Source organism: Echinops telfairi, unplaced genomic scaffold, assembly GCF_000313985.2.
Source record: "Echinops telfairi isolate 266 unplaced genomic scaffold, ASM31398v2 ScPeMD7_25;HRSCAF=90, whole genome shotgun sequence".
Lineage (NCBI taxonomy): Eukaryota > Metazoa > Chordata > Mammalia > Afrosoricida > Tenrecidae > Echinops > Echinops telfairi.
Genome location: NW_022103922.1, coordinates 17,732,617 through 17,757,684, shown reverse-complemented (window position 1 = coordinate 17,757,684; position 25,068 = coordinate 17,732,617). Strand labels below are relative to the sequence as shown.

The 25,068-nt window shown below is 41.2% G+C and overlaps 1 protein-coding gene across 1 annotated transcript in view; it reads right to left on the bottom strand.

Moving 5' to 3' along the window:
• CNTLN (centlein) overlaps positions 1–25,068 on the bottom strand; it is a 204,403-nt gene that overhangs the window by 26,845 nt on the left and 152,490 nt on the right. The window contains exons 19-23 of the mRNA XM_045289198.1: positions 15,397–15,588; positions 9,720–9,817; positions 8,533–8,659; positions 3,835–3,972; positions 3,292–3,477 (exon numbers count right to left, since the gene is read on the bottom strand). Of these exons, the coding sequence (XP_045145133.1) occupies positions 3,292–3,477; positions 3,835–3,972; positions 8,533–8,659; positions 9,720–9,817; positions 15,397–15,588 (741 nt within the window). The remainder of the gene's footprint in view (positions 1–3,291; positions 3,478–3,834; positions 3,973–8,532; positions 8,660–9,719; positions 9,818–15,396; positions 15,589–25,068) is intronic.

The window sequence follows — 25,068 nt, the reverse complement described above, 5'->3', positions numbered from 1 at the left end:
GAAGGCCCTCTCAAAATAAGAATACTTCAATGTATGTCTCAACCTGGACATGCTCTTCCTCAAGTATTCCTAGCATTAGTTATGGAGAAAGATAGGAAGCCGTGTTAGGCCGCTCCTACGACAGCAACATGTCCAGTCTGCTAACGCCAGCATAAGTCGTGTTCGGTTTCATTACAGATGGAGGAGGCTTTTATCAGTATGATCCGATCGTTGAACACAGGTAAAAGTGACTGTGCAAATACTTGAGAGGCATTACACTTCACAGGCTTCTTGGGAAGTAATTTTTTTTAAAGCTTTCTTGAGATAAAGTTCATCCAGTTAAAGTTATTTGTACTTAGAACTGTGGGCTGAAAACAGCAGCTGCCATTTATCTTTTTCAGTATAACAGTCAGATAAAAAGAGTTAATTCAAAAAAATAAAAATAAATTTAAAAAAAGAGTTAATTCAGTTAATTGCACTGTATCATGGAACTCTTTATAAGCTCCGTGCACAATTATTAGTCATTGAACTGTGAGAGCCAGAGCTGGGCTGCCTTGTCTCTGGGTCTTCCAAGGTTTCTGCCCTCAGTAGGCTGTGCCCATCCCTTCTGCTCTCGCTCTCTATTTGGTGGGAAATAAATGGAAATGCTCTGTATGTAATACATACTGGTAATGAAGCCATGCCAACTTCCGGCTAAATGGTGTTCTTTAGCCGGTACTTATTTCAGTACTAAAAAAAACCTTCGAGAAGATGGAGCTTGGCATATGACTTTCCTGTACAAGCACATTAACAAGGCTACATCAGAGCTGAGTCAAACTGAGCAAATACTTCTGGAAATTTCCCTTGTGTGATTTATTGAGTTATTAGGAGAATTCAAAGCCTCAGCTCTGCCACATACATCCAGCCCAGATGCTCAGAGCACTTGATTTTACCCCAGGGCAAAATTCCATATTCAAACCTAGATCTAGAACAGATGGCCACTCCACCTCTTCTATAATCGGATTCTACCCCATGAATAAATGAAAAGACTGAAGGGAGCACAGATTCCACAACTGGGCCAGAACAGCATTATTACTATTAATACTGCCGTTAATACTCATTAAGTACTCTTGTGTGCATGATCCTCTAGTAATGAGCATGGGTGGTCCTGCTGTGGAAATTAGGCAGGGGCCCTCGGCTGTGCCTTAGCTCCTGCCTTCACCGAGTTTGCAGTCTAAACAGTGATGTGTCTTCCAGACCCTCCTTGAAGCAGAGGGGAAACCAACTGCTCGGGAATTGAATGAGCCCAATGTTGTGTACCTTGACTCTGGAGACAATGCTTGACAAGATCTCTGTCATTAAGACTGCTATCATCTAGTAGAAATAAACATGCACATTTACAGATAGGTAGTAATTCCTGTGGCACACAGGCTAACAGACATCTAGATGCACTGCTCGGAGGTTGATCTAGGGGAACTTTTTAAAGCCCCCACCTCAGGTAGGTTCCAACCTTATTCTCTACATGGGGAAACCGAGGCACAGCACAATGAAGATACTTGACTGCGATCCCACAGCAACTGTTTCCCCGAAAATACAATAATGTCTTATATTAATTTTTGCTCCCAAAGACACACTAGGTCTTATTTTCAGGGGATGTCTTAGGTTTCCGTGAAGAAGAATACGGTACACATTTATTGTTTATTGTTTTAGTAAAAGAGACCTCGCACTTCCTGTCTGCTCGGGCTGCGCTGCAACCAACAGTGAGCTGCGCGGCGGCAGCGCCCAAGCCGCTATGGTCCAGAGTCAATTACGATAGCTTCGGGGTACCTTATTTTCGGGGGGGGATGCCTTATATTTCAGCGAGAGTCAAAACTGTAAGTAGGTCTTATTTGGGGGGGATGCCTTACTTTCGGGAAACAGGGTAGTAACTGCCAGGACTGGGCGCTAAGCTTCCCCACCTCCCAGTTAAAAGCAGGAGCTGGAAGAAGCACAGAGCTAACCATGAAAGCACCAGGGCCGCCACTTCCAGCAAAAAGCAACTGGAGCGGAGGTGGGAATGAGCACAGTGGGGGTGAAAGGTGGAAAACAGATCCATTAAGGAAGGTCTTACAGACCAGGTGGCAGGTGAGCTGACTTGCAGGGAGCTGAAGAAGTCACTGATGGTATTCCTATATGCAAGGAAGGGGGAGATGAAAATCTTGCTATGATGTAAACACTGAGCTCTAACAGTGTTTCTGCTTTTGGTATTAATTCACTGATGACTTTTTCTTTGGAAAAAAATTTGGCATAAGCCATGAAAATGGGGTCAGCTCCCAGTTAGATTAATGGGGTGGAGAAAGTCACCAAGTCTCCCGCGCTCATGGACAGCATCTCTCAACCCAGTGCTTCTTTGCCCTGCCATTAGCCCAGAGCAGAGAAGGGAGAAATAGGAACCTAGCGCGCTATCTGTTTGAACCCACGTCTAGCCATCATTCTGTTTGGATGGTTCAGTGTAGAGTCAATTCCTGAACTTTTCGCGGGGGTGGGGGTGGGGGGTTAGGGTCCTGCTGTAGACACCTCGGTTTGGTTTTCTTCCCTTGCTTCTGTGAAGTCACTTTTTCCTCTTCTAGCCTTTTTGTGTTGCTAATTTGTGGATGGTGATTCTAATGCCAGCTAACTTCATTCAACATGGAGTTAAGTTTCCAGATCTTGCTTGAATGATTTTGAAAAGAAAAGTCTAGTGGGAATGTCTTAAGTCCTTTCTGATCATAGCGACCAGAAAGGATACAACAGACATGATCCCCAGGATTCTGAGCCTGGCCATCTTAGAACAGATTGCCTGGTGGGTTTGAACTGTGGACCTCGAGGTCAGCAGCCCCAGGTGTAACCCACTATGCCAGCTGGGCTACTTACGTTAGTTTTTCTATGTTCGGCGATGCCAAACCCACTTCCATGAAACTGATTCCAACCTAGATTGATGTTAAGGACGGAGTAGAATTGCCCATGGGGGTTGCAAAGGCTGCAAATCTTTTTGGGAACAGCTGCAGGGTTTGAACCACCAAGCTTGTGGTCAGCAGCCCAATGTGTATCCCAGTGTGCCACCACAGCACTTGCCATTGGCATTAAGAAAGGAATGGTCACAATAGAGTGGCAGATTTTAGAGTCCTGGAGAAGTTCCAGGAGTAGTTATTTTATAGAGGTTGAGTCATGGGGCAAGGAAGGAAGGAAGAGACGCTTGTGGGTTGAGAAAGAAGAGAGAACCCTCAGAGTATTTCCCAAATCATCAGAGGTAGGCACTGCCTGCCTCTCCTGAAGAGAACTGCTGGTCAGTAATCAAAAGTGAACAATACGAACCTTCACAAAGATGGTGAATTCTTCCACTTTCTCATTGGCCAACAGCAGCTTCTTCTGCGCCCCTTCCAGGACATGCTCGCTTTGCAGTGCTAATCCTTCAAGCTGCTTAGATGCTACCGATTCTATTTTTGCCATTGCCGATTCAGTCTCATTGACTTTTGATGCTAGGTGTGTAAGCTTGAGATCCTGCAAAAGGTCAGTTGTCATCGAATCAAAAATATTTCGTAAAGCATTATACATGTCAGAATAGTAGAGGGTTGCAATTCTCCTATTTGTATATGTACCTCTTTTTGAGTAAATGGAGACATTGAAACTATTTCAGCCCAAATGATCCCATGCAGCAAATAAAAACATTTAATTAGGCTAAGCGTTTGTGCACCTACTGGTCTAAATGCTAGTTTCCAACAACAGTCATATCATACCCACTGTCTTTCTTAAAGTTAAACAAAATTTCGTATTTCATGTAGAAAAAAAGTGACAGCATAAAAACGGAGAAGACATTATTGTATTTCATTTCTAGGTTGACATGTTCTACAAACGTACCTTTTTCTCTAACTCATCTTTAGTTTTCTGATACATCTGTTCATATTGTGACTTCTCCTTTACTGCAACACTGAGCCTTTGCTTCAGGGAATCAATTGATACCTTCTTGTTGGAACACTCTTCAGTTAATGTCTTCACCTATAGCAAATGCACAGACGACTGTTACTGGTAAAGGCATGCGAGAGGTATGCTGCATTTATTTCAACAGAGCCACATGACTGCTTAAGAACTCATTTTCTAAATAAGACTAACAAGTTTAAGGCTTCCATCCTGTAACATTGTCCTTCAAACAAGAAGCGCCGGTGGCAGCTAAGCATCAGCCGCTAACAGAAAGGTTGGTGGATCAACACCCCAGCCACCTGGATGGAAAAAGACGTGGAAGTGGCTTCCAAGTGGAAGTTCTACTCTGCCCTGAAGGAGCACTGTATGTGGAAATTGACTTAATGACAATAAAGTTTGATTCCTTTCAAACTAAACTATACTTCCTTAGACAGGACACAGTTGTTTTTGATGCTTAAACAAGCCAAGCCACAGATAACTTTTGGTTGTAACATGTAATTTTGAGGATAAAATTAAATATACATTTTAAAGAATAACAGAAAAGATGAAGCTTTCTACTTCCATAAAGGGTTACAGTCTCAGAAAGTCACGGGGCAGTCCTATCCTGCCCTGTAGAGTCATTATGAGTTGGCATAGATTTGATGGCAAAAAGATTGGTTTTTGGTGAAGGCTGGACATGATAGTGGGACAAGAGGAAAGTCCAAAAAAATGGGGGAAAGAACTAGGAGGCAAAGGGTAGTTACAGAGATCTAAACACAGGCATATACAGATGTAAATATATTTATATAAGATGAGGGGGAAATAGATCTATGTACATATATTTATAGGTTTAGTATTAAAGAAACAGATCGACAGTGGGCCCATGCTCAAGTACTCCCTGAACACAAGAATACTTTGTTTTAACAATTCGGCAGTCTGAGATGCTCACCTTCCTGGCATGATTGCTGAAGCCAATGGGTGCACAAGCAAATGTGGTGAAAAAGCTGATGGTGCCCAATACCAAAAGATATAGCATCTGAAGTCTTAAAGGCCTGAAGATAAACAAGTGGCCATCTAGCTGAGAAACAACAAAACACACATGGAGGAAACACACCAGCCTGTCCCAACTTGATCGCTGAGGACAAACCAGGTACATAAGCAAAAGTGGTGAAGACAACTGATGGTTCCTGGCTATCAAAAGATATAGCATCTAGGGTCTTAAAGGCTTGATAATAAACAGGCAGCCATCTAGCTAAGAAACAACAAAGCCCACATGGAAGAAGCACACCAGCCTGCCTCGACACAATCGCTGAAGACAAGCGGGTGCATAAGAAAATGTGGTGAAGAAAGCTGATGGTGTCCGGCTATCAAAAGATATAGCATCCAGGGTCTTAAAGGCTTGAAGATAAACAGGCAGCCATCTAGCTAAGAAACAACAAAGCCTACATGGAAGAAGCACACCAGCCTACCTCGACATGATCGCTGAAGACAAGCGGGTGCATAAGCAAATGTGGTGAAGAAAGCTGATGGTGCCGGCTGTCAAAAGATATAGAATCTGGAGTCTCATAGGCTGAAAGATAAACAAGGGGCCATCTCACTGAAAAACTAGAAAGCCCACATGGAAGAAGCACACTAGTCTGTGAGATCAGAAGGCGTTGAAGGGATCAGGTTATCAGGCATCGAAGACAAAAAAAAATCATAGCATTGTAAATGAGAGGGAGTGCGGAGTGTGGACCCAAGGCCCATCTGTGGAAAATTCGACATCCCCTTGCAGAAGGGCTGTGGGGAGGAGACGAGCTAGTCAGGGTGCAGTAAAGCAATGATGAAACATACAACTGTCCTCTAGTTCTTGAATGCTTCTCCCCCCACCACTACCATGATCCCAATTCTACCTTACAAATCCAGCTGGACCGGAGGATGTACACTGGCACAGATAGGAACAGGAAACACAGGGAATCCAGGACAGATGAACCCCTCAGGACCAGTGGTGAGAGTGGCGATACCGGGAGGGTGGAGGAAAGGTGAGGGAGAAAGGGGAAACAGATTACAAGGATCTACATATAACCTCCTCCCTGGGGGACAGACAGCGGAGAAGTGGTTGAAGTGAGACGTCGGATGGTGTAAGATATGACAAAACAATAATAATTTATAAATTATCAAGGGTTCATGGGGGAAGGGGGAGCAGGGAGGGAGGGGAAAAATGAGGAGCTGATACCAAGGGCTCAAATAGAAAGCAAATGTTTTAAGAATGATGATGGCAACATGTGTACAAATGTGCTTGACACAATGGATGGATGTATGGATTGTGATGAGAGTTGTACGAGCCCCCAATAAAAAGATTAAAAAAAAAAAAGATTGGTTTTTGGTTTGAAGCACAAGGAGCCTCATGAGTTGTGTAAAAAACTCCTTCACATCCCCCAAAACTCTCGGTAAGCAAACGACTAGTTCCTAACTTGTAGTCAGGTATCATCAAACCAAAGTCACAGCCATGGAGTCAATGCCGTCTCACAGCGACCCGACAGGCAAGCACAGAACTGCCCCTGTCCGTTAACAAGGCTATAACGCTTTCTGAAAGCCGAAAGAATCCCCTTCTTTCTCCGGGGAAGCCGGTGGTTTGAAACTGCTGACTTTGCAGTTAGCAGTCCAATACACAACACCAGACCACCAGCACACCTTCAGGTTATTACAGAACTCTTTGAAAAGCAACTCCCTTCCCATGTCCACTTCAGTACAAGAGGATGTGGTAGTTACATAACCTGGTGTCAAGTTGAGGATTAAGAGTGTCGGACTGGAGTCGAGGCTGTCGATCAGGATATAACGGATGAGGCCTCTGTGTGGGCATGGCCTTTTCCTAAGGGTTCTGGGAAAACTCTGGGATTTTCTCCTTGGAAGCAGAAGACACACTCTCTCTCTTGACTCTTGGAGACTCTACTGACAAGGCTGACTCCCTGCGAAACATCCCTGAGGAGAAGCCACAGGGACCTACCCTGGTGCAGTCCTGAGTGTTGGAGAAGCCATGTGGAGACCCCTGCCAGCGCTGAGATGCTTACAACACCACTGGACCCAAGGATTTTCTACCCACTGACCTGCGATCCCCCTGCATTTGGCATCATTGCATGTGTTTCGTGAGTCTGAAGAGGACTTTATAGATTGGTATCGGACATATGGGCTAATATTAGACTTATGGTCTTGGACTGGACTGAGTTGGGATGCTTTTTGAATGTACAATTACCCTTTATATAAAACTCTTTCTTATACACATGCGTCTCCCTAGATTTGTTTCCCTAGTCTACCCAGACTAACACAGAGGAAGTACCCCCCAAAACATAAAAAGCTTCACTAGGCGGAGCTTTCATAGTACTTTCCCGCTAGGTGAGCATCAAGCAACTCCATCTGAGCTATTGCCACCAGTGGCATCGCCTGGGAAGGATCTCTCAGGTCAGAGTGAATTTTATCATGAAAACAGTTTCATTCGAACCTCGTGTTTTTCAGATGGTCAATTTAAAAGAACAGTGTGCAGCTGGGAAACTTTGTACCCTACTTGGGAAAAAATGCCACAGAAACTGTTGTAATGTCAAGCACAGCTTACAAGGACAGTGCTGTGGGGAAAACTCAAGTGTACGAGTGGTTTTCTCGTTTCAAAAAAAGGTGAAATGTTGACTGATGACAAATCTCCTTCTGGACGTCCCTCAACTACCCAAACAGTCAAACAATGTTGACTCATAGTACATTGGAGTTCGTTCCACCAGGTCAGGCTCCCAATCAAGCTGTCTATTTAGAGACTCTGAAAAGGTTGTGTAACCATGTGCGACAAAAAGGGCCTGATTTGTGGCAGAGGTGGGACTGGTTTTGCCACCATGACAGTGCACCTGCTTAGCAGCCTTCTCACTGCACTAGGTTTTGGCAAAAAACACCATGCCTCTCTTGCCCCACACACCTTAGTCACCTGACCTCATGCCGTGAGACTTCTTTTTGTTGCCAAGAATGAAGAGGGGCATGAGAGACAGCCATTTGATTACGCAGAAGAGGGGAAGAAAAAAACGAGGGAGGTGCTGTCAGCCATCCAATGATGAGTTTGAAAAATGTTTCCAAGAATGGAATCGTGGATTTGACAAATGCATTCAGTGTAATGGAGAGTACTTTGAAGGGGTAAGATTGTTTCGTAAAAAAATTTAAATACACAGATTTGATTTTAAAAAATTCTGGTTTTTGGGGGGGTTACCCCCTTGTACACACATAGAGAAACATAGTTTTGTAAAGAAGTCTTGATTGATATTAGTTGTTGGTTTTCATTTATAACTATAAACTATTGCTAATACTGAAATAAGTAAGATTTTAAAAATAAATTTTATTAAAAACAATGTACTTTTAAAGCAAATGTAATTATTCAATAGTACATATAGTCTAAATTAATTAGGATTGAACATTCAAGTCAAACCAGTGAATACTTGTGGGAAGTGACTTTTTTTTTCAATCCATACATTCATCATGTGTCAAGCACATTTGTACATATGTGGCCATCATCATTTTCAAAACATTTTCTTTCTTCTTGAGCCCTTGGTATCAGCTCATTTTCTCCCTCTCTCATAAACCCTTGATCATTTATAACTTTTTTTTTTCATGTGTGGAAGTGACTTTTTTTAGGGTTAACAAGCTTACTTTTTTTTCAAGATTTTCTACCATTTCATTAAAACTCTCATTACTCTCCAGGTGTAGTTTCTGTCGGAATTTCAAGTCCTCTATCAAATGTCTTTTCATGGTTACATCTCTCTCCATTCGAGACATTCTGGAAAGTGAAAAACAATTTATCAAGATTCGTGGATGTCATCACTTTTATAATGTTTTCTATCATTCAATATTATACCTGTTCTTTAATAATAAAATGGTAAATTTGTAAATTATATAAGGTTACCAACTTATTATTGTATATTACAACACCGCTCTATTAATTGTTTGAGTATAAGATCTATAAACTTGTGATTTCATTGTATTATATTGTTAAATTTTTAAAAATTAAGATCAAGCAAGTTTATAAGAACTTAAAATTCTACTTAAGTCACATTCTTTTAGAGATAATCAACAAGCATGCTACTAACATACAGTCCTACACTTTAACAGTAAGGGAAACTCTTCTTTGTAATGTGTCGGGCACTCTTCTCTGCAGGGCTTACCTTTCTTAATGCCCACACTCCCAGATGTGAGCGCCACTGAGGCACAGAGAGTGCTGTTCTAGAGCCCTGATGGTTAACCGAAAAGCAACAAGGCCTTGTTAGTACCTAAGCTTTGAGATACTCTGTCTTAAAAATTCACCAGACTTTTAATCTATTACCTTTCAATAATTTTCACTTTGAATTCTATTTAAACATGTTTATCAAGCTCTAGTACAGCTTTAAAAAAAGATACAGAAGGACGTTATTTTGTTTCAATGAGTTTTTAAAAAGTTTTTTCTCAATAACAAGCACACACTTTTAGAACCTTTTGTTTATTTACACACAAGTTCCCTTTTTTCTCTTAAACTTTCTAAGTGTGGTCATTAACTCCAGCTTAAGTCTCAATCTACACATATCTTTTTGGTCAATTAATTGCCACATTAAAATTTTTTTCAGTCTTGAGGCCAATAATTTTGTGTTTGTTCAAAATTAAATATGCTTACTCTAAGGAATACAAAGTATTCTTTCTCCAATAAAAATTAGCAGTTAGATCTTATCATTAATCACTATACATGTAATACAGCTGAAATTTCCATCTTACACAGACGAACAGAAACTAACGAGGCTGAACCATTTTTGCTGAGAGCTGCCACTGGGTGGCACCAAATACAACAGAGAGGAACATGGAGCCCCTACTTTTCCAGCAGCTCCTTGACGTGTTCCTCTTTGGATAGAAGGTCAACTTTCAGAGACTTCACCTTTGATGACTGTTTTGTGAGTTCATTAGTTGCATTCTAGATTAAAAATAACACAAATTAAAACACACCTTTCAATCTCTGCCTAAAACAGCATCAAGATAATGACATTTAAGAAGAGCAATCATTATGGTTGTAGTTAAATGGAATTTTCATATTTTTAAGTACTACTCTATTTTCAATACGGATATAGTAAGACTAAAAGGTTTATGTACCATCAACACCCCAAAGGGTAGCACAATCATAAGAATTTCAAAGAGCACACTCCCTAAGTACATTTATAGGATATAGACCTTTTCTTTATTAAATACATGTACATATAGTTAATTATCTTAATAGCTTGGCAAGATCATTTGAAATTAGTGGTGGATTTAATATCAGCTCCATCCACCAAGAGACAGACTTCATTTCTCTGCCCTTTGTGATTCGTTTTGACTAAAAGCATATGGTATAGAAATGACACTGTAATTCTCAAGCTCCCGACCTTACGACCTTGTACCTTTCACCTCCGCCCTCTTGGAATGCTGTCTTGAGACAGCCTTGAAAGACCAACGAGAGGCCATGTGGCAAAGGACCAAGACACCCCACCATCTGACAGTCAGCAGGCCGAGTGCCAGGCCCGGGAGCCCTGCACAATCTTTGGTTCAGAAGAATGCAGGCATATGAGAAAAAACAGACGAGCCCAGCAAAAGACATGCCCAGGCAAACCACTGACTCATGAGAGAAAGTTAAGTGCTGTTGTGTTAAGCCACTGCCTTACGGGACTGTTTGCTGAGCGTAATAGATAACATAGGAAACCTTATGAAAATGAAGTATTTCATAACTGTATTACAAGTGCTATATGTTGCAGTATTTGTACACCATGATTAGTTCTGCCGAGCAGGGCAGCATTGTGGTGGGTGGTGCGGTATAACTCTGTCTGTACGGCCAGAAGCAGTGGTGGTAACGACAGTATTTGGGAGCACACTGCCAGCTTTGACTTACACTCCAAGTCTGAACGTGAGCTGAAACATCACTCGGTGTTTTTGGTATTTTATATTTGGCATTTTAGCTATTATATAATATAGTAGACATATTAACTAGTGCTGACATACTAACATTATATCTTTACTAACTTTAAAAGATATTAAAATAGTACAAATAGAAACAACAGAGTTTGAAAACATTTTGGGAAACCCCAAAGAAACAAGTGGTAGTATGAGCAGGTGATATGTCACGCACAGCTGCGTTCACTGCAGCAAAACGTACAATAGCAAGACATGTCGGTGAAGAATGGGTAAACAGTGCTACACGTACACAGTGCAACACTAAACTCGTAACTTCAGTGAGAACGAGGAAGCTGGGCGAGGGTGAAACACTGTCCAAGACCACTGTTACAAACAACAACAGGCTGTCAGGCCCAACAACACGGGCTTTGGTTACCAAGGGTGGGAGGGAAACAATGGGCTAGAGTTAAGGTAAACTGGTATTAACTTTGGAGAAGGGGAAGAAATCAGTCATGAGAAGGAGATGGGGGTGGTGGTGGTGGTGGTGGGGGATGAGGGCAACAAGGCAAGACATTGGGAGATTTGATGAATACAAAAATGATGGCCTAATCTGTAAAGTCTCACCTAATTCATCATCATAAGTGGAAAAATATTTGGGCCAATTGTTTTGCATATTTTTCTAGTAACATCAATCAATCGTTTCCATTAGAAGTACTCTCAGACTTGACTGTTCGACTTACGCTATGAGAGACGAAACCATCCCTCATACAACATAAATAGGGAGTCAACTCACCAGCTAGACTTTAAATATCCCATCAGCAAAACCACCAATTAAAAACCCACTGCTGTGGAACTAACTCCGGCACACCATGCCCCTGCAGAGCAGAACCGTTCCCCACGGTTTCCAAGGTTGGACTCTTTTTGGAACCAGATCACCACATTTTTTCTCCCAAGGAGCAGCTGGTACTTTGAACCGCTGACCTTCCGGTTACCAACCGAGTATATAACCACTGTACCACCTGGGCTCTTAAATATCTCATAGGGCACGTTTACAAGTTTAAGGTTTTCATTTCTGTGAAATGCAATGTACATTTTCTTAAAAGTACAAGCAAAGCCTGGATGGTAGCTCCTAAATATCAAATGTGCATGCAATACAGCGTAAGTTTCAACGATATTTTGAATGTTTGGATTGATGTGTGGTGTATTTTCTATCAGAGTTAGAATAAGATGTTTCACACTGTTGAGTTTATACACGATTGCTAAAGATTTTGCTTTAGTCATTAACCTTAAATTATTTCTGGGATGATACATGAGGGTCTTCAAAAATTTGTGCAAAAATTCCCTTATCTTCTCCTCCTGCTTTTCCATAAACACTTGACGTGTCCTCGAATGTCTTATGTAAATGCTGAGTGCATTATATGATAATACACTGATATTCTTTCAATAGGGTATTCTATACATAATTTATTTTCCACTAATTCAGTTACAAATGAGTATCTATGGTTATGCTAAGGTAACAAAGATGCTTTTATTTAGTGATACTATCTTACATAATACTTAATTAAATTCAAGGGGGCCTCCGAAAATTGGTGGGCAAATGTAATGAAACGATCATAGAATTTTTCCAGAAACTTTTTGAATCTCCCTAGTACATTGTATTACTATGTATATTTACGTAACAGTCTCTAGGGACTACAGGGATAGAAATGAATTATGCCTTCTTCCCAGAGGGTGTGCCTGTGTAAGTAACGTGCATGGGCACCACACATCACGCGTGGGGGCTTAAGTGAGAGCTGGCTGCACGTTTTAGAAAAGAATGTCCCCAGCATTTGTGATGGGCTTCAAAGACTACTTGCCCAACCCTAAAGAGTTTCAGACTGCCCTTTCTCTAATTGTGTATTTACCTTAACACTTTCGTTTCCTCTCTCATCAATCTCTTGGCTGTCACTTCATGCATCTGTCAATATTCCTACCTAAAACAATCAACCTGCCCCTTAATTTGCATGCTTCTAATTTGTTGCTTTTAAGGAGTTTTCGGCTGATTCGTTAAATACCTATTATAGCTGTGCTTAAAGGACAGCAGGCAGTGAATGATGGGTGACAGTACCTTCACTGGAGTAAATCAAGTGGTTTTTAAGATAGTTCGAGTCTTTCTGTGCTTAAACTCAGGGGCTGTCTAAAACTGCTCCTCACTAACTTCTGGATAAACAGAGGATTGCTGAATTATAAGAAAGGCCAGCTCTATATGTTACCGAAAAATGTTCATACATTTTCAGGGTCTCACAAAAAGTTAGCGGCCAAGAAGTATCGAAACACAGGTCTTGTGACCCTTTTTCCATTCCTTGCAGCACAATACTTTTATTTTGTAATTTACGCATCTATTTACACGAAGCTGGACAATTTGCGGAAGCAGGTCTAAAGTGGGCAAAATGAGGATATAGAAAGTGCATTAACAGTACTCTAATGAGTACATTCTAGATTAGGAGACTCCTTGGAAGGGAGGATGATGGGAGAGGCTCGGGAACCTGGTCATGTGATGGGAAGGGGCCAGTCTCTGGAGAAAGACGTGGTTTAGGGTCGGTGAACCAGAAGGCCCTCAGTGACAGGGGCTGACACAGGAGCTGCACCAACGGACTCAGACGCAGGAAGGGTCGTGGACGGCACAGTGTCGGGTAGGCTTTTGCTCTGTTGTGCTTATAGGGTCACTGCTTTAGAACCCGTGTGAGAGCTCCTTACAACACACTGACGACACTGAGCAACCCAGGGACATCTGGAAAACACACACGCTACACAGAAAAAAATCTCTTAATTGGATAACATTTAAAAGATGTATACTAATAGATTTAAACCATCAAAAGGTTCGAATCTAGCCAATTTCCCTCAAGTAACTAGAAAATAAATTGTTTCTTGGAAAATCATCAGGTTTCAGTATGATATTGAAATAGAAACATGTAGTAGCAGAAAGGATTATATATTTAAAGGGACTTGGTCTTCTAGGAAATAGTCGTATTAAAATCTGAAACAAGACAAACACAAAGATGTGTTCTTTTTAGTGTTATGTAAACCTTGTCTTTGTGGACAATGCCAGGCTAGATATGGACAATGTCGATCCTACTGACAGCAAGTTGGGGCTAAGTGGCACTAGGTAACCTGAAGTCTCACCTTCCTGGCTGCACACTTTACCCTCAGAGCCAGAGACAGATTTTAAGTGGGTTAGACATTTATACCCTACAAGCGTATCATTTAAATAACATTGCTAGGGCTTGGTAGTATCAAAAATGTTTCAGGCCATCTGATGTAAGTAACTTTACAAGTTCATCAACTTAAAAAGAACAATTTACAAAAGTTGGAGTAGGCAATGCTGGGCATAACATTCCATTTCATCGTGGTGAGGAAGAGATATCAGGATCACGGAGACTCACATACAAGGCCCCAGAACTACAAATCCTGTCTCGGCAGTGGATAAGAACAGCCATCTCAGTGGTGTCATCCTGTGTATGAAACTGAAATGTTCAAGTTCCACGGATTACTTATGCATCCACCCATCTACACTTGTCTTCAGACAGAAATGCATTTTAAGAGAAGATGCATGTTCCCAAACCTGCAAACCCCCGCCCCCCAACAAACACACACACTTTTCTTATCTAAGGTATTTGCATTTAGAGCATATTGTGGTTGAAGGCATTTCAATCAATCCCTGTAAGTACAAGTACATGTGATTATTTATCAAGGCGACATAGTTTTCAAGTTCTGACTTACTAATTTACAATTTTACACTAATAGTGATCCTTCCTCAACAGATGTTGGAGAGGGCACGTATCATTTCAATAGTCCACACCTCTCTTTCAGCCGGAGTTATTCCATCCCTAATGCACTGTGTACATGGACACCAGCCAGTTTACCCAGTGACGCTCCCGTCGCTGTGGGTGCACAGATGCCGTTTCCGTGAGCTCTCAGTGGACACAAGCAGCACTGGGAGAGGAGGGGCATGAGGAATACATGTGTTGTAAGCAGCCCGACATACTGTCTAGAACTCAAATCCTGCTTCTTTTCATGCTAAAGCCAGACCTTAAAGTGGCTGAAATTATTGATTGGCCTTAGACACTATTCCTGATGAACAAGAGGAGTGGTTTGCCTTCTCATCCTCTGCCTCAGTTTGAACTTGCTGTAAGCTTTTCCACCAGCACACGCTCGCTCTCTGGGGCTTGTTCTCCCTCGCACGCTGACAAGTAAAAGGGTGGAAAGTGACCGTGGATGTCCACGTACTGAATGTTTGAAAGGTATCCTGTTATGTGGAAGGCAGAACAGGGAGCAGAGTGACCCTCTCCAGACGCCAACAGCTCCTTAGTTGTCGATGAAGTCCTAATTTTTTTTTGGGGGGGGGGCGGAGAATAATGTATGAGCTACCAGGTAATACTCTACCAAATTAAAGGTGAACGAAGTAGTCCAATGTAGTACTGGTAAGTTTTGGATTTTATCATAATGTATCTTTCACATAGAATTAGAATAGGCATAAACATATCCTTGAGGAGTCAGTAATTTTCCCACGAGCTTTTTGAAACCCCGGTAATTTTCCCACGAACTTTCTGAAGCCCCTTGCATGCGTCCCTGTTGAATAAGGTTTATAATCACCTTTAGTTTACACTGCAGTTGCTTCATTTCCAGTTCCATGCTCCTTGAAGGTCCAATTGTTGTAACTTGTATCTGTGGGACCGTTACCCTGGAAACTTCTTCTGCCAAACTCGTGATTTCAGAGGAGGACTCTAACTTCTTTAGTAAATCTTCTTTTTCTTTCCGAAGATCAGCCAAATCCAAGTTTAGCTTCTGTTTGAAAGAAAGGGAAGGCATGTGTAGTGGAGTCACGTGTAATCTAACAATCAGCAGCATAAAATACGAAATGTAGGGACATGCTAAAGAAAATATTAAAAGTTATTATTAAAATATATTATAGTCTATTGGCCATTGCTTAAGGTCGCTGGGCTTATAGAGATGAAAACCAAGTGGACCAGCTGTACTCGATAGCTTTCGGTTGGCTCGGCTTAACTCATCGTGTGCTATTTGCTTTCACATACACACAGCAAGCCAGAGATTCGCGTAGTATTTGATAACCTGGACTTCAGGCTGATGTACTTAACTGGTACAGCGAAGCTGGAGCAGGACAGGGTGACAGATGTTAGTTGTTTATTCCACTGGGTAGGTCTTACCACCCTATATAGCAGCCAAAATGCTTCTCATTTAGCAACATAAATGTTAAGTCCAATTAGCAGACGAGGCTTGTTAGGGATTTAGTTCAAATAAATACCCCGCAAACAAACTCACTCAGTCTTAAGCACTTGATTGACAGTTGACAAATCCTGTTTGTAATATCGAGGTATATTCACATTAAACTACTTACATTTGACTTTTTAATAACAACCATTTTACTAAATGGCAGGCAGGTGATGTTTTCATCATAGTGTAAAGGACACTGTTCCATGGTTAGCTAGCGCCTCTCGTTCACGAATCTGCGGCCAGCAGACTACCACCACGCTGTAGCGGCCTAACCACGCGGAGGCCTCACAAGAGCGGAGGAAACGCACGGTTTTATTACCCTAAAGAAGCTGATCAGATGGTAGCTCAACATAAGGAACAATTAGACAAAATGGTACTGAAATCTCTGTGGGCAAAAAAAACTTTCATTGTTACGAATTCCAATTAGAAACAGCGCAAGATGTGGCTAACATGTATAGTAACGCACACATAGCATAGGATAAATTCACGCACAACTTCCAAGAACTTTGCCAGTCGATCTGTAGCTACATTGTATTTATAACTGCAGGCACACATTACCCAATATGAATATTTCAGATAATAGATTTAAAACTAGAGCTTGATCTATTTGGAGCTAAATTATGCTTGGTGAATTATGATTTCAGAATGTGAGTCTACAGATTTTTCTAAGCTAATTCATTCATAAATTGTCCCAAAGGCATCTCAATATCAAAAGCCAAATCCATAATGTCTTTAAACCTGGCAGTCTTCCTATGTATCCAAGCTTGAGATCATCTTAATTTTCTATGTCCAAACAATTGTCAAGTTCTAGAAACTATGAAATATTTCACATATTCATCCCAGAGGGAACAGTGGGCCACCCTCATTTGCCTCCTGCAGAGCAACTAGTGGATTTGAACCACTGACTTTGAGGTTAGCAACCCAACACTTAACCCACGACACCACCAGGGCACTTTCCTGCTAACATGCTAAGAAAAACTTCCTGCCCTCAATGTTTCTCTGCCTCCAAACTCTCTTTCCCACTTCAAACAAGGTTGACTTTTATTTCCTTTATTCAAAACCCTCCGGGACTTTTCATTTAAGTAGACTAAAGCTCTGATGTTGGGAATGGCAAGGGAAGGTTTAGCTTCCACGTGTACATCAGCTAGCCTCCACCTGGTCAAGACTGCCTGCCATTTCCACGTCCATGACTCCACTTGGTGCCTTCTGCTGAATCTCCTCCTCCTTGAAGGGAAGCTTAGTATTTCCTCCCTCAGGAAGCCCTCTCTGCTCTTCCCCTTTTCTTAGCAAAGAACATACTCCATCCTCTTAGCTCCCATCCGACCTGGCTTTTCTTCAACCATTAACTCTCACATTGTCATCCAGTCACTTCTGACTCACGGCAACCACCATGGCCTTCTGGGGGCTGTAAACTTTTAAAACATCGTTGTATTGGCATATGCCTTGCACAGACAATTTGATCGTTCAGTCATATTAAGAAATATTATACAATAAACACAATGACTTTCTCGACATTTTTTCCTCATACTTATTGCTAGTTCCCTGTTTCCCCCACCCTCTGAGTCGGCATTGACTTGATAAGAGTGAGTCATACCTGTAGGCAATTATCAATCCAGTTATTGTCTCTCACCATCCTAGATTTCATCTACAGAAAGTCATACAACACTATTCACAATTTAAACTCTTATACTATCCCCTCCTTTGGACTTGGATTTTATTATTTATCATATTTAGATCACATGGGCTGGTGTGATTCTTCTTTGTGGACTAAGCTGACACCTCACTGAAGTGGACGTTTATGAAGTGGACGAGCCAGGCAGCCATCATCTGTTTCCATCACCACGTTTTGTGACAGCATCTACATCTTCAGTGATCTCTTCATCAGGGCCTTGGCCTAAGAACTAGTTGGTCTTCCACTGGGGCTAGACTTGTGGGGAGGCAATACATCTTCATGGGAGCAAACACCTCATCTTTCTCTTGAGGAGCTGGTGGTGGATCTGAACTGCTGACTTCAGTACGTTTTACACCCTTAAGATAAGACTCTGCCTGTGTCCACCTGACTGTATATAAACCATGTTTTGTTCTAAGAGACAGAAGAGAGATTTCTAAAAGGCACCCTATGTGCAACGCATCTACTTCAACTTTTATTTACAATCTATTAGTTTAACACCACATTCATTAGACTGCAATTGTTATTAATAATATGAACCAGGCATTTATGTACATAGTCTGTACTGGAGCACTTCTCCATTCAGAAGCTAACGCGCTGCATCTAAGCTAGACTCTCTGAGAGATGAATGTGGTAAGGGAGCTTTGGATTAGCATTCTAGGTGGGATCCCGGGCAGCTCAGAAGACGGCACCGTGAGGAGGCACTTCCCTTCCTAAGAGCTGTTCTGTGTGGCTTTTCACACGTGTGAAACTTGCATGCCACGAGATTTCCACCTGTTCATTCTCACTGACAAATCCTGACAATACAAAGGTATCTTCCACTGGTAGAAAAACAACTCAGTAAACTATTCCTCGAAGAAATATATGTAAATCTCAACTTCAATATAGCACCAAAATTTATTAGATGAGGAAAACTCTGAAGTTATGGAGATAGTAATAAAATGACTTGTACTTTACTAAATTATTTTGAGGAAATACTCTAAATCTACAAGCTTACAATCATTACTAACATTAACCCTATAGAGCAGGTACGGAATTGCTACAGAGAACCTAGTTTTGAGATGGAGAAACAAGGAAATCAATCTTGTCTAAATGCATGCCCAAGATATCTTCGTTTCTAAATGCTTGTCCTGATAGAGACTCCGTGAAGAGCTGCCTCTGTTAGTCCACAGACAAATCCTTAAGGATCTATTACTAACTTCTCCCAGCTTAGGAATGCTATTTCTTAGCTGAGAAAGGTTCTGTAGCTATACCAAAAAGGGTAAATAGCTTTCTTTGCTTGCTCTCCATTTGGTCTGAGACTGCTTTGGTGCGGGTCTGTGGAAAACAGAGATTATGCTAGCAACTCTACCAACAGAGCCTTGAGTGTTGTTTCTTTTTAAATGCATCACCTCCTCCTGTCTACTGAAATATTTGGAGGTAAGTAAGCCACGTTGCATCATAAACAGAATAATCATAAAGCACACCCACAAGAAGATGGCAGTTTCTGGGTCTGCTGCTTACCAGCTGAACGACCTGGTGGAACAAGCTCCGTCAAGAATATAAGTAATGCTTGTCAGATATTATTTTTTATTTGAAGCGATTTTTTGAAAACTGACAAGACTTGGGAAATCTGGCGTGTGGAATATTATCTGTTCTAAATGCTACCACATAAAGTCTGAGAACTGTCTTAAAGGTTGAGATCTTGGATTCGCAAAAAGCTTGGCTTTAAAATAAGGGCCGCTTCAAAAAGTTTGTGGGGAAATGGACGATAACAGAATGTATTCACAACATTTTTCACACCCTTGTATATGCATATGTCCCAACTGTAATTCCTCCCAGGTCACGGTCCTTTGATGTGAATTTAGAGTCTCAGTGAGGCTACAAGCCCCGTGAGCGCAGAGTTCCTCCCACACCTGTATCCTCAGCAGTGCAAGCCCTCCGCAGTCTTCGCAACGCCCCTTTCAGTTTAGAGACTGACTTCAGTGTAAGTACTGAGCTATGTATTGATTCAGGTGTAGACAGTTATTCTAACCAAAGGTTCTAAAATGGAACTTAACACTATAAAAGTTTAAAATGACACACCAGTCGTTAATTATTTAAATAGAGCCAGTGAAGGAACAGAAGTCTCTGAAAAGGAAAGAGCCCTTCCAGGAGTCTTCAAACCTCAGCCCGAGGGCCACCTGCGGACCGCCGAGGACATTGATGCAGCCCACCGGGTGTTTTTGCCCCGTTTGTTTTTTACTTCAAAATAACACATGTGCAGTGCGCACAGGAATTTGCTCAGTTTTTTTTTAAGCTAGAGTCCGGCCCTCCAACGGGTCTGAGGGACAGTGAACTGGTCCCCTGTGTGAAAAGTTTGAGGACCCCTGCATGTCAACAAGGGTTCCTTATCCTTTAGTGAGGAATCGAGAACAGCTCTAAGATCTAAGATGCCCAGTGGCCCGCCCAGGCGTGCATCATGTGTATAATATCTGCCCTCTGGGACTAGAGTGGGCAATATGTTACTCTTAGTTTACTACTGTCATGACGATTATTTACCTGACAGAAGGTATTTACATATGGAGTTAGGTCCCCTCAGCAGAGGAAACTGTATGGTCCTGACTTGATGGGGCAAGCCTTTTGAAATAAGGACTGCACTCATTTCCGAGGTCAAACGTAGGAATGGGCTTCAAAAAGTGTGTTGGAAAAAATTCCATTATATTTAATTAAATTCCGTTTTTCCCATGGAGTTTCCACGAACCCTCCTCTTACTCTCCTGCTGGTCTGAAAAGTGAACTGCCATAGTGAGAGAGAGTTTGGGGGAGCACAGGACAAGACTCCAAGAGAGAAAAGCAGTCCTTGGCTAGCAGTCAACCTAGATGTGGGAAGCTCAGTCCTACAACCACAAGGAACTTCATTCTACGAAAGGAAATACAAGCCTAGAAGAGCAGCTTCAGATTCTGATGCGTGATCATTTGTTTTGCAGCATACAAAACAAGCGCATATTCCCAATTAAAAAACAAAAACAAAACAAACCTCCTTTGAGCCTGCTGCCTTACTGTCACAGTTGAGCAAGTAGGTGCTTCATGGTGTGGAACTTACATGATATCCTAATCTGGTCTAATTGTTTTCCTTATCTATAATTTTATTAACTTGACCTCTCCAACTGCTTAAAGAAATAGCAAAACTTGCACCATTTCTACACTAAAATGAAAATTGGCTTGGCCAAATCTTTGTTTCCTAACTCATTCACCAAAGAGCGCCTGGCTCGGAGCCTCCTCCTTTTGCGCTGAACAGTGAATGTGTAATCCCATGAGCAGAGTAAATAAGTCTCTGCCTACCCTCCCTTGTTCTCTGACTTAGGACTTCTTCCACAAATCACTTTTGTCCTGGGCAGCAACAACAATGCCTGGAGTAATTTGTGAAAGGATCTTGATTCAGAACCTAACTATCCTTTATTCATTTCACACGTAGTATGTATGAGGTGCTGTACTAGCTCTGTGTATTCAATGACTTATACCCTGGAAATACATAATAACTGAATTGATTACGACGGAGAAATCGGGAGTTATGGGAATTCCTGCTGCCTTCAAATTCTGCCCTGGAAATGCTGGACAGAGCCAGTTTCTTTCCATGAATCCTCCTGATTTGTTTTGTCGAATATGTCCTGGGAGAGAGGCACATTTTAATGTCAACCTCATTATACTTGAGTAAAGGAAGCAATTTAAGAATCTTATGTTGTGGTTTTTAAGCATCAAAACATAATAATTTGTTGCCAGAGCTACAATAAAAAGGCTGGATAAAAAATTTTATATTTGGCAAAAAAGAACCTTCTAGAACATCCTCCTTACCTTCAAGATATCTTTCATTCAAAGTAAAATAAAATTTTGCCCCTGTATAAGACCCAAAATGCTGTCATTTTAAAAATGAGTGACAAATAAAATTAGATTTCCAGCACTAGCACTAACTGAAATATTTTCCATGTAAGTGTTTACTTACAAAGATAAATTATTTAGGTTAATAATTCAAGTTTAGTAGCATGCATTTTCCTTTGTTATACTACTTGAGATCTTCAAGAAAATTAAAAACCAACAGCCCTTCCCCCTTAAACAGGAACAAAGATCTGAGATGGAATTATTTATGTAACGATTTCTTATGAAAACACTACTGCTACAACATCACTCACTTATAAACTATTTTCTGACAAATGCAGTTATTAAAAGCCTACAGTATGTTTCATAAAATGTCAAGTAAATGAAGGTAATATAGAGGACTTTTTACCAATGCTTTTGCTAGTAGTTAGACTTCAGTAGCCTTTAGAGACCATTAAGTACCCTTTGGCTAATTGGCCAATGGTAGATGAATCCTCTTTCTATTCCAGCAGCACCATTTTAACACCCTTTACACTCTGTCAGTGCAGTGTCTGAATGACAAAATAATATTGTGCATGAATAATAAGCAGAAAAGTTAAATTAACATTTCATGTTTCACATGCCATACCTAGGTGTCAGAAGAACTTTTCCTTTTAAGTCACTGCCATTCAACTTTTTTAAACAATCTCATGTTGACATCTTATTGAGGTGAATCTTCCTAATTACTGCTAATTGCCTATCAAGAAAAAAATTCTTTTTGTGAAGTGCAGTTGTCTAGTACAGATGAACCCAGCTCCAGGATGCACATTAAAGACAAAGCATGACACTTGAGGTGCTACTTCATTATAAGGTCAGACTAAATATGGTGTGCAATTAACAAGGCCTTTTTTCTGGCCTTGGAAATGCCAATCTGTCCTGATGTGTTCAAATTAGACTCTATCAGGGAATATGGACATCTGCATATGGGTAATAGATATAACGTTAATTTTCTGTAACATCCATAAGGGATCAAAGTAATTCCATGCTCCTTAAACCTTGCACTGCAAGTTCTTCCTGTCCAACTGAAAAAAATTATTTGGTAAGTCTTCATACGATGTCTGAAAATGAAAATCAACATGATTTCAAATAGAGGATTGCTTAAAATGGTTTGCCAAGTCTTTCAGTTCTCAAAATAACACTAATGAAGCCATTCTACATGTAACCTTTTCATTGGCATTAAAATTTTGAGATTTATAGGCATTTGTAGTAAATTTTAATCTAAGTGCTAATAGTCACATATTGGGTTTCAAAATAATCTGAATTATTAAACCAATGAACTTTTAGGTTAAGGTTAAACCATACACTTAAACCTCTATTCTCCAGACCACGGTCAAGCCACCGGTTCTGACCCGTAGCAACCCTACTGACAAAAGAACAGAACACTGCCCACTCCTGCGCCATCTCACAACTGTTCCCATGTCAGAGCCCGTTGTTAGAGCCATTATGTCAGTCCATCTCGTCGAGAGCCTGCCTCTTTTTTGCTGCCTCTCTACTTGACCTGGGACTGGTCTAGTACAGAAACGTGCTGGACTTAGAAAACGAACACAACTGAATCTAAAGAGTTTGTGGGGAAACATCAATATTTAAATTTACCTGTAAGTTTATTATTTCAAATCCTCTACTCCAGTTTCCAGAAGGAAAGCCCCCCGAGAAAGCCAAATTGCAAACACGAAATAGAGACGGAAAGTCTACACCATCATCACTACTAAACGAACTTCTCAATGTTCATAAGGTATTAGTGTGTGGAGTTCAGTACCAGCCCTCCAGGAGACAGACACTCCGCTTACACAACAAGGCTTTCTTCCTGCAGCAACCATGAGGGTGCATTGCATGCCCACCTTGTCTACCCTTTCCAGGAGAAGTGGGAGGATGGCAGTGCCATCTGAGGTCCAGAAGTAGAAAAGGCCTCCCTTTTGACTCCACCTCTGCTGCCTGCTGCTAAAGCCCAGTGAATTCCGCTGAGGACACGATGATCCCTCATACGTACTGCAGGTGCCAGCTGCCCACAAGTCAATTCTGAATCATGCTGAATAGGACTGTCCCTTGGGATTTGCCTGGCCAGCATCTTTCCAGAAGCATATCACCGGGCTTCTCCATGACACTACTGGGTGGGTTCAACTTTTCAGTTACTTAAGTCATGTAGGGGAAAAGAGGGGGCGGCCAAACTGCCCACAACAATGGATGGCTTATTACGGCAAACCCCAATGTGTTGCCCTGGAGTCTGTGCCAGCATACACAGGGCAGAGCAGAACTGCTCCACAGGGCCACCTCAGATGCATCCTGGGAGCGGCTGGGGGATTCATACTGCCAGCCTTTTGGTTAGCATTCTGGCCATTTACTACAACTGTATTTGTTGAAAGAACAGTCACAATATTTTATGCCAATGCATTTCCTAAACTATTTGTTGTTGCTGTTGTTATTTAGAACACACACCAAAATTCAGCTGTTCCTGTCAGTTCAGTGACACTGATTACACTCTTCACGCTGAGCAACCATTCCTCCCCTCCTTCGGCATCGTTCCCACCCTGTCAACATCAACGCATGATTCCTACCTTTCCCAGCTCATCTTGGGAGACGCCATTGTCAATGCCATCCCGTGATGTACAGCCATACATTTTCGGGTGATGTTACAGCGATTCTCCTGTTATCTGATTCTATTAGAATCTCTGCAGGTCTTAGGAAGACTGCACTGCCTCCTTCTCCTGCAGCCAGTTTTCCTAAGCAACGCTTTCATTAATTTTTTTCTGTTCTAGTGGGATATTACAATACTATTATTTCTTAATCGATTTTATTGCTCAAAAAAGCTTTTACAGATTGTCCCGAAGAAACTCACATAGATGATTTTACTAAAGGATAGTGATATCTAGACAATTAAAATTTTCTCACAATAAATAATTAATATTTTTCAAAGGCATCAATACTCCTGAAAATGAGTTTTAGACTTCTAAGAAATTCTTAGACCATAATATTTTTGTAAAATTAGTACTTTGTAATAGAAAGCTTTTCAATTCCTGAGCACCTAAAAAGCATGCATGATTGCTAAATTTATTTAAATTATATGTGCATCATTCACAGGAATAGTGCAGGGCTATACTAATTTCAACTGAATATCATCTACTTTTTGGATAATAAACCCCAAGGCTAAGAATCATCTCTTGTAGTTTTGGTTTCATATATATTCATATAGCGAAATACCATTCATTTCCCAAATATATGAAAAATAGGAAGACCATTTCAAGACCTAGGAACTTAAATATTTTAATGAGGGGATCAATAGCATTTACAATGTGTATTTCCTCAGTTCAAATAAGTTCTACAACAATTGGACATCCCCTTACAGAAGGGTCACAAGGAAGAGAAGAGCCAGTCAGGGTGCAGTATAGCACCAATGAAACATACAACTTTCCTCACAAACAACTTTCCTCCAGTTCTTTAACGCTTCCTCCCCCACTATCATGAACCCAATTCTACCTTACAAATCCGGCTAGAGCA